The 17,159-nt window shown below is 40.1% G+C and overlaps 1 protein-coding gene across 1 annotated transcript; it reads left to right on the top strand.

The window, feature by feature from the left end:
* Window positions 1-5,503: 5,503 nt before the first annotated feature.
* dhcr7 (7-dehydrocholesterol reductase) lies at window positions 5,504-16,537 on the top strand. Its single transcript, XM_034680610.1, has 8 exons — window positions 5,504-5,636; window positions 6,619-6,727; window positions 9,110-9,332; window positions 11,224-11,314; window positions 11,425-11,638; window positions 11,761-11,965; window positions 14,313-14,444; window positions 14,961-16,537. The coding sequence occupies exons 1-8, from the start codon at window positions 5,519-5,521 to the stop codon at window positions 15,423-15,425; spliced, it is 1,557 nt and encodes a 518-aa protein (XP_034536501.1). The 5' UTR covers window positions 5,504-5,518; the 3' UTR covers window positions 15,426-16,537.
* Window positions 16,538-17,159: the final 622 nt, after the last annotated feature.

Here is a 17,159-nt window from a genome sequence, read left to right as displayed (position 1 = left end):
GCTAAAAGGCTCAGTGGCTGTAGAAGGGAGAGAGCTCCTGCCTGCAGAAACCCAGATTCAAAACCAGCCACCTCCATAGTACCAGCAAGAAATTAAAACAACTTTCACCTCTAGTTCCAATTGATGTGCGACATAATTGTTTAGTTGACTAAAAGTGCACATCCCTAGTTAAAAGCACACTGGGCCCATGTAGGTGTGGCTCATAGAGATGGTGACAACCCTGCTCTGCAATACACAACACAAAAAGATGAACCAGGACACAGGGAGAGCCAGTGAAGTGGAGGGGTCACGATCTCATACATCATGTTGATAATTCACCAAACTTGGGCACTGATCCTATTTGTGCTCCTGGATATGGCAGCTGTTTTATTTATAGTGAGCTGTAAACTGAGATACTTTGCTACAAATAACCAACAGTTTGCATCATTAGTGACAGGTGTAGAGTGTAATTTTTGCTTCGACAAACCAGGAGAGCAAGAGTACATTCTAAACATTTGTTGGAATCCCAAAATGTCAAATACGTTACCAAAGAGTTTAATAAATGAGCCCCCTGAGAGCAGACTGCTTTTGTTTGCACATCAAATCCCTTATTTCACAAGGTACGAAAGGTACCTGAGTACAAAATGTCTCCTTTGTCTCAGACACATCGTGAGGCACTCATGTCTGCCGCTTGGCCCAGATACATCACACTGTCTGGATCCAGCATAGCAGCACAGCATCTGATCAAAGAGCACAGAAGAAAGGGACGGAAAGAGAGAAACAGAAGAAGGACTGCGGAGGCACAGACGGAGAAAACTGTTTCAAAACAAAAACAAGGAGAGCCGCAGATGGAAATAGATAGCAAGAGTTAAATAGACTAAAGGATGTCTGAAAAAGAAAAAGAGTGGAGGTAGTTTGGTGATGCAGCAGGATGCTCAAAGAGGCTGGTGTCTGAAAAGAACCATTCCAGCATTGAGTTCTACAATTAAAGACATAAACAATATCCTCTTTCTGTTACACAGAAATCAACTTTATGACACTTCTCTGAATACTGATGATCACAAGGCTTCATTTGTCCCCAGCAGAGTCCTAAAGTGCTCCAGAAGAGGTCTGTTATAGTTCTGATTTCATATAGTAAGTAATGCAATGGTAGAATGTTGAACTTGGCACAAAAAAGCCACAAGAAATGTATCCCAGCTCCAAATATTAGAGCCAGTGGTGAAGAGAACGTGCCTCTAATCGGCTGTTCTCATTTTAGGACATGACACATGCCAGGAGTGCATACAGTTCAAACACAATATTGCAAAGTGCACTAAATGTGAGGCTAATGGTTCTCAGTAGCTACACTTTGAAGTTCCTGCAAAAAAAATGTTCATTTCGTGTCGACTTTTTGCGACTCCTATGGACATAATTTTGTTTCATAACTATTTGTGCTGATCTTGTCCTTTGTGAACATAAATTAGTTTTCTGATGAATCTCATCCTGTTTCTTTAAATGGTTAAATTTATCACTTACTGAATTTGCCGGGAAATATAAACAAAAGCTGTCACAGCAGCGAGCTGTCTGACACCGGCCCAGCGGCAGCAGCTACAGGCTTTAAATACAGTATAACTAAAGGATGAAATCAGTCCTGTTGTTGATGTTTCTTTTATAAATCATAAAGAGGCATCAGTTTAACTTTCACTCTGTTACATCACTGACCAAAAAAGTCCTCACAGGAGCTTAAATACAACTGACGGTACTGTGTGAAAATGACCAAAATCTCAAAACACATTTATTACAATAACAAGAGTCACAAGTATCCATCCATTCATCTTTTATCTGTACCATTTATTTGGCTCATAGTCATTAGGGGGTAGGAGCCAATTCCAGCTGTCATTGGGGTGATACACACCGACAGTCTATCAAAGAGCTGATGGAGACAGAAGGTGCATTTCGACCAAGAATTCCGGGCTCTTTTAGCCCCCAGAACTACTTTACCCTGAACTAAAAGGTTCCTGTTCCTCCATTGTTGTCTTTCAACCGCAGGTTAAAGTCCCGGGTAGATTGTGCAAATCAGGCCAGTGACGTATAGATGGGGGAAAAAAGGTAAATGCACTACACCACCAGACCAGTAGAGGGCAGTAAAACAAAGACGAATGCCATTCATCACAGATGACACCATAGAAGCAGACGGACAGGCAGGTATCATTATGAGCAACACAACAGTTAGCCTGTTAGCATGAAGAGACTCAGCTGGCGCTGTTTTAGATGGTGCTATATTTCATCACAGATGGATTCACTGAATCAACACGTGAGAGGAGATAAGCGCGAGTAACAAAGACGTTTCAACACGGCTTTAAAATCCTTTTGAACTCAAAAAGCTGCGGCAGAGATTGGCAGGTGTTTTGGTTTAAACAGCAACCCTGTTAACTGGAGACTTTCAGCCGGATGCATCCCTCATAAACGTCTTTAGACGATCATTAAATATGGATAATTAAATATGCCTCTGTGTTTCAACAGCTGTGTAAACTCCACAAATACCATTACGTTCAGCTGAAGGTCTCCAGTTTACAGGGTCACTTTTAAAATCGTAACACCCGTGGAGACACATTCGCAGTGGGTTTAGAGAAGACTACTGGTACAAGCTGCTAAATTAAGAGAATCACAGCTTCTTACAATGTTACAATGTTACAATGTCATTTAGCAGACACTTTTATCCAAAGCGATGTACATATGAGAAAAAGAACACAAGCAAAGATCTAGACAAGAGGAAACAAGATCAGTAAGAGTAACAAAGTGCTTCAAGTCCATTTGAATGCAGGTACTGCCAAGCAGTGTAAAGGCAATGCACAAATTCTTCTTTTGAAAAGTACACACACATATAGAAAAGATAGAACAAATAAAAACTAATGAAAGAAAGAGAAATCACAGATGTGTGTTATGTTATTGTGGACGGCGGGCAGAATAAAAACACTGTGGTTAATCTACAATCAGGCCCGTTCAGCATTGCCGACCCTGTCCCCCAAAAGCCTGGGACCTTTGAAAAGTACTACCCCCTAAGCAGGGGCTTTTTAGGGGGGAGATTATCTACCCCTGAACTAAATTAAGACCCTGGCTCCCCCGGTTGAAACACAGGTATTTCAGGGGTAAAGTTCCTCTGGTTGAAAACAACCAACCACAGACTTACACTTATGGGCACTTTGGAGTCACCAATCAACAACAAGCATGTCTTTGGATTGTGGCAGGAAGCGCAGAGTACACAGGAGCAAACCCTTACAAGCACAGGGTGAACATGCCAAGTCCACAAAGAAAGGCCCCCATAAAGACTGCCAGGATCAAACCAGGGTCACTCTTGCTGTGAGGCATGGCACTAACCACTGCACCACTGTGCAACTCCTAGTCTCAGCTAGGCCAACTTTTTTCAAATGCTTACATTTTACTGACAATATGACAAATATATCTGTGTTAAAAAATGATTAGCATCATCTGCAGTGAGATGTATTTCCTCTCATCATGTTTTTTTTCTTTTGAGTTTTAAGGCAAGTTTGGCAAAAACAAAAAAAGTGCTATTGACTAAGATGGTGTATGATGGAAACTGGCTGGAGAGGGATCTGGTAAAGAAAGGCGCACAGAAGGAGCCCACCAGCCTCTATCTGCAGCATCATGAGAGTGAAAATCAACTAACCTTCCAAGTCTGTCAGCTATGGTTTGCAGAAAACGCTCCTTTTAAAGGCTTTTGAACAAATCGACATCAGTGAAGAATCGAGGGAGTGAACTAACCTCTTGCAGCCTCTGCCTGATATAACATGTCTCAATTAACATCTTCAAAAAACACAGAAAAGTCAGAGCATTTGCTGCCATGCAGACATGAAGTAGATATATTGGCTTGTCCACAATCGTGCTACACTCAGCCTGTAACATTTTCTCTTCAAGAAAGTGTCTGTTCATGCCACAGCTCAGTACTACCATCTAGTGGGCGATACTGTAAATGCAGCTAAAAACAGGGTGAGGAGTAATTCCCTATAACAGAACAAGAAAAATCAAAGATTAAGAATGAGGAAATATTACAAATTGCCATACAAAATTAAACAGATGTACCTGCAATTTGATGCACCATGTGCAACCACAGCATCCTGAAATGGAAAATTGTAATCTGAACTTTTTTAATTTGTATCGTGTAACATATGTGTCATTACCCACTAGGCAATAGTGTTTTTGCAAAATACCACACATATTGGGCCAAAACTGATTTGTTTTTCATGTTTTTTGTAATGAGCACTATTAAATATAGTGAATATCACATTCACCATACATGTCATTTCTTTAAATTGAACCTTTGACATCCAAGTGCTGTTATAGTCTTTTTGTCCTACAAGTAAATACACATTTGTGGTTCAATTTTTATTCCTCCAATTGATTTGCAATCATTTGATCACTATTTATGACAATCATTTTTCTCAATGTTGTTTATGAAGTCCATTAATTGATAATAGCAATGCATTTTTTGTGACAATCGAATTTCAGGGCCTTTCTTTGGGCTTATATATTTAATTTGTATTGGTATCATCTTAAAATCAAACCTAGGATGCTCAAGACCATTTACATGCCCAAACAAGTAATGTTTATACTTTTGCTCCCCAATCTTCATCTGAGCAACAGAGTCATCTCAAATTAGATTATTTAAGTAACTCAACCATAGACTCAACTCAACTCAGCTTTATTTATACAGCACCTTTCATACATAGAAACACACAGCCCAAAGTGCTTCACAAAATAACAGAGACAGAAAACAACAGCAAGGGTACAATTAAAAAAGGCATTATTATAAATAAGATACTTAAAAATAAAACAAAATCAACACAGTAAAATTAATGAAATAAGTAAGAATGGAAAGAAAAGTTAAAAATAAGGTAGCATTGACAAGGTCAGATGAATACAGGGAATAAAATAGATAAATCAATAATTAAATAAGATAAATAAATGTTAAAGCAATGATTAAAATAATATCAATGCAGTCCAGGGCTTACTCCAAATTACTCCAAATTAAAAGCTAGATTTAAAAGGTAAGTCTTAAGTTTACTTTTATAAACATACAGAGAGCTCGCCGTTTTGATGTCCACAGTTTAGGGGCATAAAAACAGAAAGCTCTGTGGCCGGTGCCAGAGTAGCATGCAGGATTGTTTTACAAAATGTAAGATTAAGTTAAAGTGTATCTACTGTCTGCTTGGAGTTCTTTGTTCTTTAGACTATTCTAAGTTTTTTGTATTTCTGCTGTCTGAGCAGGACTCCATGGTATACAAGATTTTTTGTCATCTTAATGGAAACAAGGCCTCATGAAAAAAAAAAGATTACTTAAAAACTAAAATAAAGAACAAACACGACATCTGTTTCATAATGTTGCCTGTTCTCTTTTTACTTTAGAGAAAGCATTCATCCACTGGTGAACCAGTCAGGCGCTGGTGGCTCCAGGTGGTGTCGTCCAATCAGAGATCTGTTCTCTCCTCAGGCCCGCCTTTGCATGAATCCCATTGGTCGAATTATAATACGCAATGGCGTTATGGGCGGAGTCTCAGATTCTACCGTGAGGAGGTTAGTCCAGTTGTTATATGATAAGCAGCACCTGGCTGAGGAGGAAAGACGAGGAGAACCTCTGCTTCACTGTTTGTGTGCCTCAGGTGAGTCTAACACTGCTAATGAGCATCTTTAACACGGATACTTTATGGTGAAAAGGCCCTTGAACGGTTCTTATATCAGGAATATCGGTATGTTAATTGAGAAGTAGGCTTCCGCTTAGTACACCACGGTTTATCACAGTTATTCAAAGTGGGGCATGCTATTTTTGCATCACAAAAACATCACGTGCAAGAGCCTACAAATGATGTTTTTCATATTTTTCAGCATGGCTTCAAAACTCTACTAATATGAGTCTGTTTTGCTAACGTTATGCAACATTGTCCCCCCCCCTCTTGTCAGAGTTGATCTGTATGGGGGAGCTGCTGAAAAAAACATGTAATATATGCACATGTGCACAAAACAGAGACACAAGTCATCATTTCTGTTCTCTGTTTAGCTTTAGTGTGGATACTGTAGCTCTAGCCTTTACCTTTGCCCCAGAGGTGGCCTTGTGTGCATGTGTGTATGTGTGTAAAAGTGTAGATGTGTGTGTGTGTGAGAGAGTATGCAATGGGACACAAAGAAGGGCACACACTTGCAGCCACACAGAATTGTTTTTATAACTGTATAAGCAAGAACAAGTGCTGGAGTTGAATAAATATGACGTCATCAGTATCTCTTCTACATGCCAGCTTTATCAACATGACCTCCACTCCCTGTTTGTTATCTCACATCTCCTAGGACGTGCACTTTAATTCCCACAGCTGCCTCATTACCTGGTTATAACTCTTTGGCCTGTGGCTCCAAACCAGGACCTATAATGACACTTTCACTTTCATACATTCAAAACCAGCACACCAAAAAGACACCAGAATCTCAGAAAATCAAGAAGAAACATCTACTTCTCAGCAGTATGTGTTGCCTGTGGGTGTGTTGAATTACACTGGGTGTTTTTTACACTCTAAATTGGAACACTGTATCATAAAACAAAGTACAACATGTTATTGCGTATCTGATCTTATCCTGATAAATGTTCTTCTGCAGAAATGAACGGTGCAGTGGCCATGGAGGCCACCAGGAGACGGACCCAGCAAGGTGCCAACGGTAAAACGTCTGAAGCAGAGGAGCACACAGCACAGTGGGGCAGAGCATGGTGAGCTTATGTTATGTCACAGCTGGCTAATGGTCATTTTGTTATCACCTGTACCAGACCTGCCTATTTCTCTCTTTTATAACCAGCAGGTTAGACTACTGCAGTGCTCTCCTTTCTGGTCCTCCAAAGAACACAATAAACAAACTGCATTTAATACAAAATGGTGCTGCACGGCCTCGCACCAGACTACATATCAGAGATGCTTTTAGTGTATAAACCAGGAAGGCCTCTCAGATCCTCCAGCTCCTCTCTTTTAGCTGTTCCTCAGAGGAGAACAGAAACTTTCAGTTACGCTGCTTTCAGCCACGACACTCCTAAACTATGGAACAGCCTGCCGGAGAATCTGAGAGGAGCTGATGGAGATATTGAGACTTTTAAATGTAAACTAAAAACATATTTATTCAGTCTGGCTTTTATGTAGGGTATAACAACTTTATTACTCACTTTATCCTACTATTTTGATTTTAATTTTGTTTTTTTATTGTTTTATTAATTTCAACAGTCTTATTTTATTTTTATTTATTTATTCATCTACTCAGTTTTATTGACATTTTAGCCCTAACTTTGTTTTCATCTCTTATCCTTACCCTTTAAAATTATTTATCTGGACTATTTATATTCTTAATATTAATTTGACACTTTAACTTATTTTAATTACACATTTTATTGTTGTCTCTATTTTAAAATCCATTTTTGGTTTTTAATATGTCTTTATTCCATTATTTTATTCCTGCTTCTTTCTTGTTTTCAATCGCTGTAAAGCACTTTGGGTTGCATTTGATTTGTATGAAAGGTGCTATATAAATAAAGCTTGATTGATTGATTGATTGTTTGATTGATTGATTGATTGATTGATTGATTGATTGATGAAAGGCAGGGTTGAGAATACACATAAGAGTATTCAAACTGTGACAAAGAAGCTTGATGATCGTAGCATGATGAGGTTGAAATAGTGGCGTTATTAAAAGGACACTTCCAATATGCATTTAAATGTTTTTTTTTAACAATTCTGGACACAAAAAATGTGTGTAAATATATAAAAAGCAATAGAGGAAATGTCTTTGTTCAAAGTTACTGTAGATGTGATTCATCTTTACTGTTGTTGTCAATTCAAACTTTAGATTTAGAAGTTTAGAGACCCGCTCTGTTTGCAGTAATGGTTGACTGATAATTGATCCCAAGGAAAACAGATATCCAGTAGCATGCAGGACACACCTGTGACATCTAACACCACTCCCACACCCACACTGTTTGTGCATGTGAAACCTGTACAAACACTCTTTTTGAAATAAAAGTTAAACTTTTACAAAACGTATTCAATCAATACAGTTTTAAATGTAAGCCTGTGAAAAAAGGCATTAAACCCTTGAAAAATTTGGATTAAACCAGAGCAAGAATGTAATTATTCTAAAAAACAGTCAATGAGGTTGCTCAGCAGCTTTGATCTGTTGAGCAGAGCAGTGTGTGTATGGAGATAAATAAAGGCCTTCCCTATTCTGAGCTGTCAGATCACATATTTAATATAATAATGCCTAAAATGATTGATTCCATTGGAGGATGGCTTTTTGCTGTAAAACGTTTGCATTGCACAGTGTACTATGTATTCCTCTGTATCTTACCTATATGTTGTGATGAAATGAATAATCCCTTTAGATGTTTATCACCCTCAACAGTTAGTATGGTTAACACAGAGACTGTCAGCCTGTTGATGTGCAGTGTCTGAAATTATTGGTGTCCTAGTATGATTGAAATCAAATTGCCTTAGTGCAGCAATAGACACTCAATACAACACAATTGAATACAGTGTTATTATACAGACCCACACATAGAGACGGTGTATGTGAGGTGGGATTTGTAAACTTGATGAACAGGCTGGTTTTCAGCAGGCAGCTCATGGGACGTCTAAATGGTCCAGTGTCAGAGTTATGTTACACATCCTGCTGACAAGATTCTTCTCATGCACACAAACATGTTAACAGAGCAGCTAGTCTGAGCACTAAGGTTGTGCTAACACAAGATGCATTCAGGCACAGTACAATGTGAAGCTCAATACACTGATATCTGCAACACATTTAAATAAAGTTGAGCTTTTCTCTGCACACGGTAAGCTACTTAAAGGGTTGTAAAGGTGAATTGAGACAAGAGGGAAGGGGCAAAGTTCGCCGTGAAACATATATATCAACATTAAACTTTTCAAGCTTTGTATGTGAGTTTGAGAGCTGTAGAGACATTTGAAAAATCTAATTCTGTTTTAAATTTGCACGTGTAAATCCAAAAATAATTCCTCACATTTTTCCTTGAAATGCAAATCTCATCGTGTACCAGCTGTCATGTTGGGCTGTCCTCATCCTGTACCTGTTTGTATATCTGACTCTGTTTCAGGGAGGTGGACTGGTTTTCCCTGATCAGTGTGATCGGCCTGCTCTGCTTTGCTCCTTTCATCGTCTTCTACTTTGTGATGGCCTGTGATCAGTACCAGTGCTCCGTCAGCCAGCCCCTCTTTGATCTGTACCGAGGTGAGACCTCGCTGCTCTCCATCTGGGCTCGGTCGCCCTCCTTCACCTGGACAGCTGCAAAGATATATGCCATCTGGGTGGCCTTCCAGGTAAGAATGAGGAGTGTTACAGTGAAGCTAAAGAACTGGCAGAAAAGGTCCACGGTTGCGAGACTGTAGCAATGAAACATTTGCGTTACGACAAATAGGAAAGCATATACACGACTCAGGATTTTGTCAGTTTAATCAAATGTTACTGTTCAGTACAAAGCTCAATGAGTGGTCCTTTTTTTTTTTACTTTCAATATCATGGCACCTTAAACCTCAGCCTACAGAAGTCTTGATGAGCCCCCTTCAGTCCCTAGCATTAAAGGTGACATATCATGCAAAATTGACTTTTTAATGGTTCTTTACCTGAAATATGTGTCCCTGGCATGTCTACTTGTTCAGCCCATAGACTGTATAAAATAATACTGAATCCCTCCCCCGTTTTTCATTACCTGCACAAATGTGTGCTAACAAGGAGCTTAGGAGGGAGGCATGCTAGTTGTAGGCTGTCTTAATAAACACAAAGGCCGGTTTTACTCCCCACGTCTGCAGATTTGAAGATCTAGTGGATGATTTTTATTTGTCATGGATAAGTGCTAGTGCTAATTAGCATAGCCACATAGCTACATGTTCGTAGCTGTAGCTGTAGCTGTAGCTGTAGCTGTGTACCAAGACACACGTCGACATACTGACAAATAAAACAACAAGAAACACAGAATCTGTGACCAATCCTTCATAAAAGGTCCTGCTGCCTTTCTGGCAGAGGTCGGTTTTACTCCCCACGTCTGCAGATTTGAAGATCTAGTGGATGATTTTTATTTATCATGGATAAGTGCTAGTGCTAGTTAGCATAGCCACATAGCTACATGTTCGTAGCTGTGTACCAAGACACACGTCTACATACTGATAAATAAAACAACAAGAAACACTAAATCTGTGACCAATCCTTCAGAAAGGTCCTGCTACAGGCGCCTCTCCGTCAGGATCAGATTCAGAGGGTTGAAGTAACGTGATCTCTGAGCAGCCGTGTATATTCAGCCAACATGTAAACATTAGATCAACGTGCTGGAGAGCCGAGGCACATCCACTTCCTGAGGGGGCGTGGTCAGAGGGAAAACAGAGTGTTCTGATGAGGAATGAAGAAGAGGGTTTTTCAGGCATGCCAAAATCTGATTTCAAAGTGTTTTTTTGAGCATAAACTTTAAAGACATGTTTTGGGGACCTCTTAGACCAATATATATTGATGAAAAAAGCGTGATATGTCCCCTTTAAAACATTTCCAGCTGTCAACTTTACAAAAGTTTCAAGTCATATTGCTGTCACTTCTACCTATATTGTTCAACCAGATACAACATTTTAGTCTTCTGACACCTGAGTACTAAGTAACATGCTTAAATTGTAACAGCTCACCTCTCAGCTTCCAAATCCAGGACAAGGAGCGTCAGAGAGACACAGATCTTATATTTGAAACAGATTTATTCAGTATCACTCCTGATCCAAGTTGACAGATCTGTTTATGTTAGAGTGGACCAGCTTTTGTTGGATAATTACATTTTATTCAATGTAATAACCAGAAAAAAATCAACCTAAAGACAAGCAGTGCACCTATTAAAAGCCACCACCAGCTTAGCTTTCAGCTCCCCTGAACATTTTGTATACAATGAAGAGGAACAGAGGAACACTGAACATTTATAATAGATAAGACTCTTAGTTATAACCACATGAATCATGGATTTTGAAAAAATCCTTCTTAGCCTCAGTTTGTAAAGTTCACAGCCTTCTTTCCTGTTGCTTCTGTGAATGATGTCCCCAAAAACAGAAGCAAAGTGATACAACTCACAAAAATCAGGTTTACCCAGGGTGTTCCTCCACTTCCAATTCAGATCTGTGACTTTTAGAGGGCAGTCCTCATTTTGGGAAATGTCAGCAAGTAATAGTTTCTGTTGTCCCTCAGGTGTTCCTCTACATGTGTGTTCCTGATATCACTCATAAATTCATTCCTGGTTATGTTGGTGGAGTGCAAGATGGAGCACGAACTCCTGCAGGTAATATACAGCAAGAAATGTATTCCAAAACAACTGATTCATATTTCTAAACAACTTTAATACAACATGGTGTCTCACTTCTGGTGTTGTTTCCTCCTTCACTGCTGTAGGTTTGATTAATAAGTACGAGATCAACGGGCTGCAGTGCTGGCTGATCACTCACGCTCTGTGGTTTGCCAATGCCCAGTATTTCCACTGGTTCTCTCCCACCATCATCTTCGACAACTGGATCCCCCTGATGTGGTGTACTAACATACTGGGCTACGCTGTGGCCTCCTTTGCCTTCGTGAAAGCCCACTACTTCCCAACCAACTCTGAAGACTGGTGAGTACTGGTTGTGGTCTTACACAGCAGAGAAGTTTTCTATAGAGAACACAGGAGCCTGGATATGCACTGGGGTTTTTTAAAAAATGACTTGTTTTTTTCCACTATCTGTCATTCTGCAGCAAGTTCACCGGGAACGTCTTCTACAACTACATGATGGGCATCGAGTTCAACCCTCGCATCGGTGAGTGGTTCGACTTCAAGCTTTTCTTCAATGGCAGACCCGGCATCATAGCCTGGACTCTTATCAACCTGTCCTACATGGCCAAACAACAGGAACTCTACGGCCACGTCACCAACTCCATGATCCTGGTCAACGTGCTGCAGGTAAGGTGATGGCAGAATAGAAAAAAGAATAGAAAGGCTGTATTGTCATTATACAGTGAGGACACAAACAACCAGGCATCCACAGATAAAAACAACATGCATTGAAGTAAGAGATAAGAGCAGTGGGTATTGCCCAGTTTGAAAATGGAGTATTTCTCTGCAGGTGATGTATGATGCACATTGAGATTGAGAAAAACATCTATATTGCACAATGCATTGCACTTTTAGAAGTTGAATGTATTGCACTGCTGGAAGAAATGATTGCACAAGAGGAAAGAGGGGCTGTGTCTGTGTGTATGTGACAGGGTGGAGGGGTCAGTGCATGTTTGAGTTCAGTCATGGCTCTGGGTGGGAAACTGCCCTTGCTCCGATGGTTCTGAAGCTCCTACCAGAGACAAACAGGTCCAGAGGTAGACTCCAGGGTGTGAGTAGTCCTGTGCAATGTTTTTTGCTCTGCCAGGCAGCAGGAGTGGTACACGTCCCTCAGGGAGGAGAGGGTTCAGACTATCATCTTCTGTTTATAACTCTCTGAAGCCCTCTCCTGTCTAAGTCAGTGCAGCTGGTGTACCACACTGTGATGCAGTTCACCAGCAGGCCCTCAATAGAGGAGCAGCAAACAGTCACCAGCAGTTCTTCCTCCATGTTGCACTTCTTGAGCATCCTCGGGGAGTCCAGGAGTCCGCAGGTCCGGTCTGTGTTTTCTGGAGTCCAGGATGATTTTGTTTGTTTTTAAGGTGTTCAGTGACAGGTTGTTCACTGAACTACATGCTGGTATCTTCTGGACTTCATCTCTGTATGCAGACTCCTCTCCTCCTAGGATGGCTTTAATTAACATTTGTTTGGTAACTTTGAAAATATGTGGTCCATTCTCATGGAGAATAAGATATCTGAAGGAAAAATAAACAGCTCTTCTGTATGTAAAGTTTCTGGGAGAAGCTTTCAGGTTGTGTTGATTTGGACACCCCCTGTGGACATAGGTGATGTATGTTGTTGCTGATCTTGTCCTTTTTAACAGTATTGTGCTGTTACCTTGTCTAACACCTACCTCACAGCAGGAGTGAAGGTCACAGGAAGTAACTGCAAAGAGATAACTAATCTTCTCTCTGGTGGTGTGGTTTGTTTTGTTGCTCTTATAACATCAGTTTTAATTTCAGTCTTTTTAATAGTCAGCTAAAAACTCCTCACATAAGCTGAATGTAACTTTCTTTAGCTTCTCATTGTGACTTTGCTTCTTTAAATAGTAACATTTAATATTATTGTTCCCTCACTTAAAGTAGTCTTCTCTTGAGCTCTGCCACTTTGACTAAAACCTGATGGTATATTTTGACAAGTAAGGATCCTCCCTAGCTCAGTAAACATGCAATATAATCTCCAGCTGCAACATGTCTGACCTTCCAACAGGACAACCTGTGCACTCTATTTTATTGAGTCAACTCACTGCTGACGGTACCGTCCTCTGTTTACCAGGCTGGAGCATACACAAAGCGTGAGAATTCATAAGCAGACTTTAAGTTTCTGCCTGTTTGTGCTGACTGGTATATCTTAATTGGATGTGCTGAACTTAGCTGAAATATATGGCACTGACACTTTGAAGTGGAATAGTATTTATGTATGTTTTGTTTTATAATTCAGGTGTTGAAAGTCTTTCATTTCTGTTGCCCAACTACTTTTCTAAAGCTGGCCTTTTATTTTATTTTGAAGGAGGCAATGTTGTTTATTACTTTTGTGTACTTATCTGAAGTATCTGAATCATTAGTAACTGAATCAAACAGGAAAAACAGACATAGCAGAAACCGAGCCATTAAAGATACATTTTCATCCTTCTTTGACTTTATTAAAGGCCCTGTGAGGAGTTTTGAACTGGCTGAGAAACAGACTGAAAATGATACCGATGCCTCTTTATAACCTTCAATAGCAAACAAGTCCATCAGCAGCAACACTGGCACCTTCTCTGTTGCAATGTTTAATGCCTGAAACCGCCCTGGGGGGGTAGGTGTCAGACCAGATGATGGACATCTTGCTTCAGAAAGAGCCTTTATTTGACTGTTTTCATGGTAAATAATCACATTGCCTGATAAAGTTGACTGTTGAGCACAACAGGATGAGGCTTTTGTTGAAAACACTACTTTTGCATGTACAGTACAAGAGATAAGAGGTATCACTTTGTCCACAAGGGGGCGCCAGAATCAATACAAAACAAAAGTTCCTCACAGCAGCTTTAAGTTTAAGGTCCTAACTTTAAAGCTAAGTCTCAGACCATATGTCCATCATCCAGAGTTCATGTGAAGTAAAATGTATTGAATCATAGTAATAACAGCAACTTTGGTCTTTTTGTGTTTTCTTGTAGGCTATTTATGTGTTGGACTTCTTCTGGAATGAGGCGTGGTACCTGAAGACAATCGACATCTGCCACGACCACTTTGGATGGTATCTGGGCTGGGGGGACTGCGTCTGGCTGCCGTACCTCTACACACTGCAGGTAAAAATTACATGGACACCTTGGTGGCTCACTTGGTACAGCATGCACATCATGCACAGAGGTCTTAACTTTGCTGCAGCTGACCAGTTTGCATTATAATGCTTGGCTGTCACTGCATGTAGTCCCCCCCTCTCTCTTTCTCCTGTGTTTAGTAATTGCAAAAAAAATTGGAAATAAATTGTCTTTATTTGTTCTTAGAGGACTCTTGTGTAAATACTTTCTGATTATAAAACATAAGATATCATGAGAAACTTTTGTATAGCTGTTTTTTATGTGTAATTAGAGTGGTGTCTTTAAAAGCAGAATTATCTCAAAGGGAAAAGAAACATGCATGCCTAAATAAAACACTCATCATCCATTTCCTGTCTCCCTTCAGCTATCCTATCCATGAAGTGCCCCCTCAAACAAATCTAACTTCAGAGATGTGTGTGCTTGTGTTTGCCACTCTGTAACAAAAACACTGAAGTGATTCCTCCAGATGTCTAAACAGTAAGAGTGTACATTTTGTCTCTATAGGGTCTGTACCTGGTGTACCATCCAGTCCAGCTCTCAGACATGCACGCCCTGGCTGTCCTGTTGCTCGGCCTCGTTGGTTACTACGTCTTCCGCTCCACCAACCACCAGAAGGATCTGTTCAGACGCACCGAAGGCGCCTGCTCCATCTGGGGCCGAAAGCCAACCTACATCGAGTGTTCGTACAGCTCTGCTGACGGAGGCACTCACCACAGCAAACTCATGACCTCCGGGTTCTGGGGCGTGGCTCGGCACTTCAACTACACCGGGGACCTGATGGGCTCTCTGGCGTACTGCGCCGCCTGTGGCTTCGGACACATTCTGCCGTACTTCTACATCGTTTACATGACCATCCTGCTGGTCCACCGCTGCATGCGCGATGAGCACCGCTGCAGCAGCAAGTACGGGAAGGACTGGAAACGGTACACAGATGCTGTGTCTTACCGGCTGATTCCTGGAGTGTTTTAGAGAGAGGAAGAGGGGGGAGGAGTGGGAGGAAGGAGGCGGAACAGAGATTAAAGAGCAGATGAAGAAATTATAACCAGCAAGCCGAGCGTTGACTGTGATTTTTGCGCATCAAGAATATACCTCACTGATTACATCATAGCGCTTCGTTTCATACATGCTGTAATTCACATGTGTTTATACTGCATGTGTAGACTGCTGTACACCTGTATACACAAGAACAGATAGTTTGTTTCTACATTCCTCTGCTGCAGTAAACACAGTTTGATACAGCAGTCTTTTGCTGGCTCTGTTAAGCTACCAAGCACAAGTTAAAGCAGCTCAAGCCAGGTTCAGAAACAGAAACAGTCAGTTCTCATGTAGAGAGGAGTCTAAAACTGATCACACACTGCTGCGACGTCCACATAATGATGCGTCGAAAGGATTTTATCGTCACTTTATTTCTTTTTTTTTTTTTTTCAAATACAAGAAAAAGAGTTAGCAGATAGTTAGTATGAAGTTTACCAAGACATGCCTGGATCAGTTTCTCAATTTCTCTCTTCTTTTTTTGTGCTGCTCACAAAAATAAGCAACACATGATGCCTTTTATTTCTCAGCAGAGACCACTGCAGTGTTTATTCATTATGTTTACTGCATTTTACATCAAATAAGTACTTCTGAATAAAGGAGTATTTGTTCATAGATACTGGATTTATTTTGATGCTGCCCTTCAAATAAGTGGACCAAATATTGCTCACACCACTCTAGAGACCGCCTCATGGAAAGATCATCTTTACTAAAGCTCTGTTAGCTATTAGCTGCGATTACTGTCATGTTGTAAATCTTCTCACACTGTAGCTCTCCTCATTGTGGAAGAGAGTATGTCAGCCTTTGTTAATGAGTTTGATTTCTCATTGGCCTTTACAAACCCACAGACACACTGTGAAACAACGAACAGCACTTGTGTTCTTTCTGCGTTCCTTAAGCTTGTATAGTCATGTCAAAGCATAACGCTGGTGTGTTTTATTTTCTGATGTCCAAACATCACGTTTGTTGTGTTTTTTTTCCTCCTTATAACCAGCACTGCCTTTCTTATAGCTACAGTGGAAAAAATAAAGTTTGATATTTGTTACCTACTTGCAATGCTTCTTTTCTTGTGTCTACTTTTAAATCAGAATCAGAATCAGAATCAGAATCAGCTTTATTCGCCAAGTATGCTTGAACACACAAGGAATTTGACTTTAGTAAACTGTGCTCTCTTTGTACAAGGCATAAGAATAAGAATAAGAACTACAATAAGAAATAAAATAAAAATATAATAACAGTAACCTTAGCTATAAATACAAAGAAACAACAAATAGGCTACCAATCTTTGCATTTACTATTTGTGACATGTTTTCCATCAACATTTTAGAGAATGGTTTTCAGATGAATTAAAACAGAGAATTGTGGAAAAAGTAAAAAAAAAAAAACAACCTTTCTTAAAAAATGCACCATGTTTTTAAAACCTGAAGCTTATGAACATGAAGGTCCAACACTTCTCCGTCCTTGATGTCACTTTTAAAGTTTGACACCAGAGGGCAGCAGAGTACAGCTGATGCTGGTGGTCAGAATAAAGAGTTGCATTTGTGAACATATTTAGAGTTGAATTAACCCTGTAAAGCCTGAACCATCAAGTAATAGCCAGAAAATTTGAATTCTTTGACAACGGAGTGTTTATTGGACCTTCTGACAAATAATAACAAAAAAAAATTAAAT

The sequence above is a fragment of the Notolabrus celidotus genome, chromosome 3 (genome assembly GCF_009762535.1).
Source record: "Notolabrus celidotus isolate fNotCel1 chromosome 3, fNotCel1.pri, whole genome shotgun sequence".
In the NCBI taxonomy this organism is placed as follows: Eukaryota; Metazoa; Chordata; class Actinopteri; order Labriformes; family Labridae; genus Notolabrus; species Notolabrus celidotus.
Note: the sequence above shows the minus strand (reverse complement) of the source record. Positions and strands in the feature narration are given on the sequence as shown.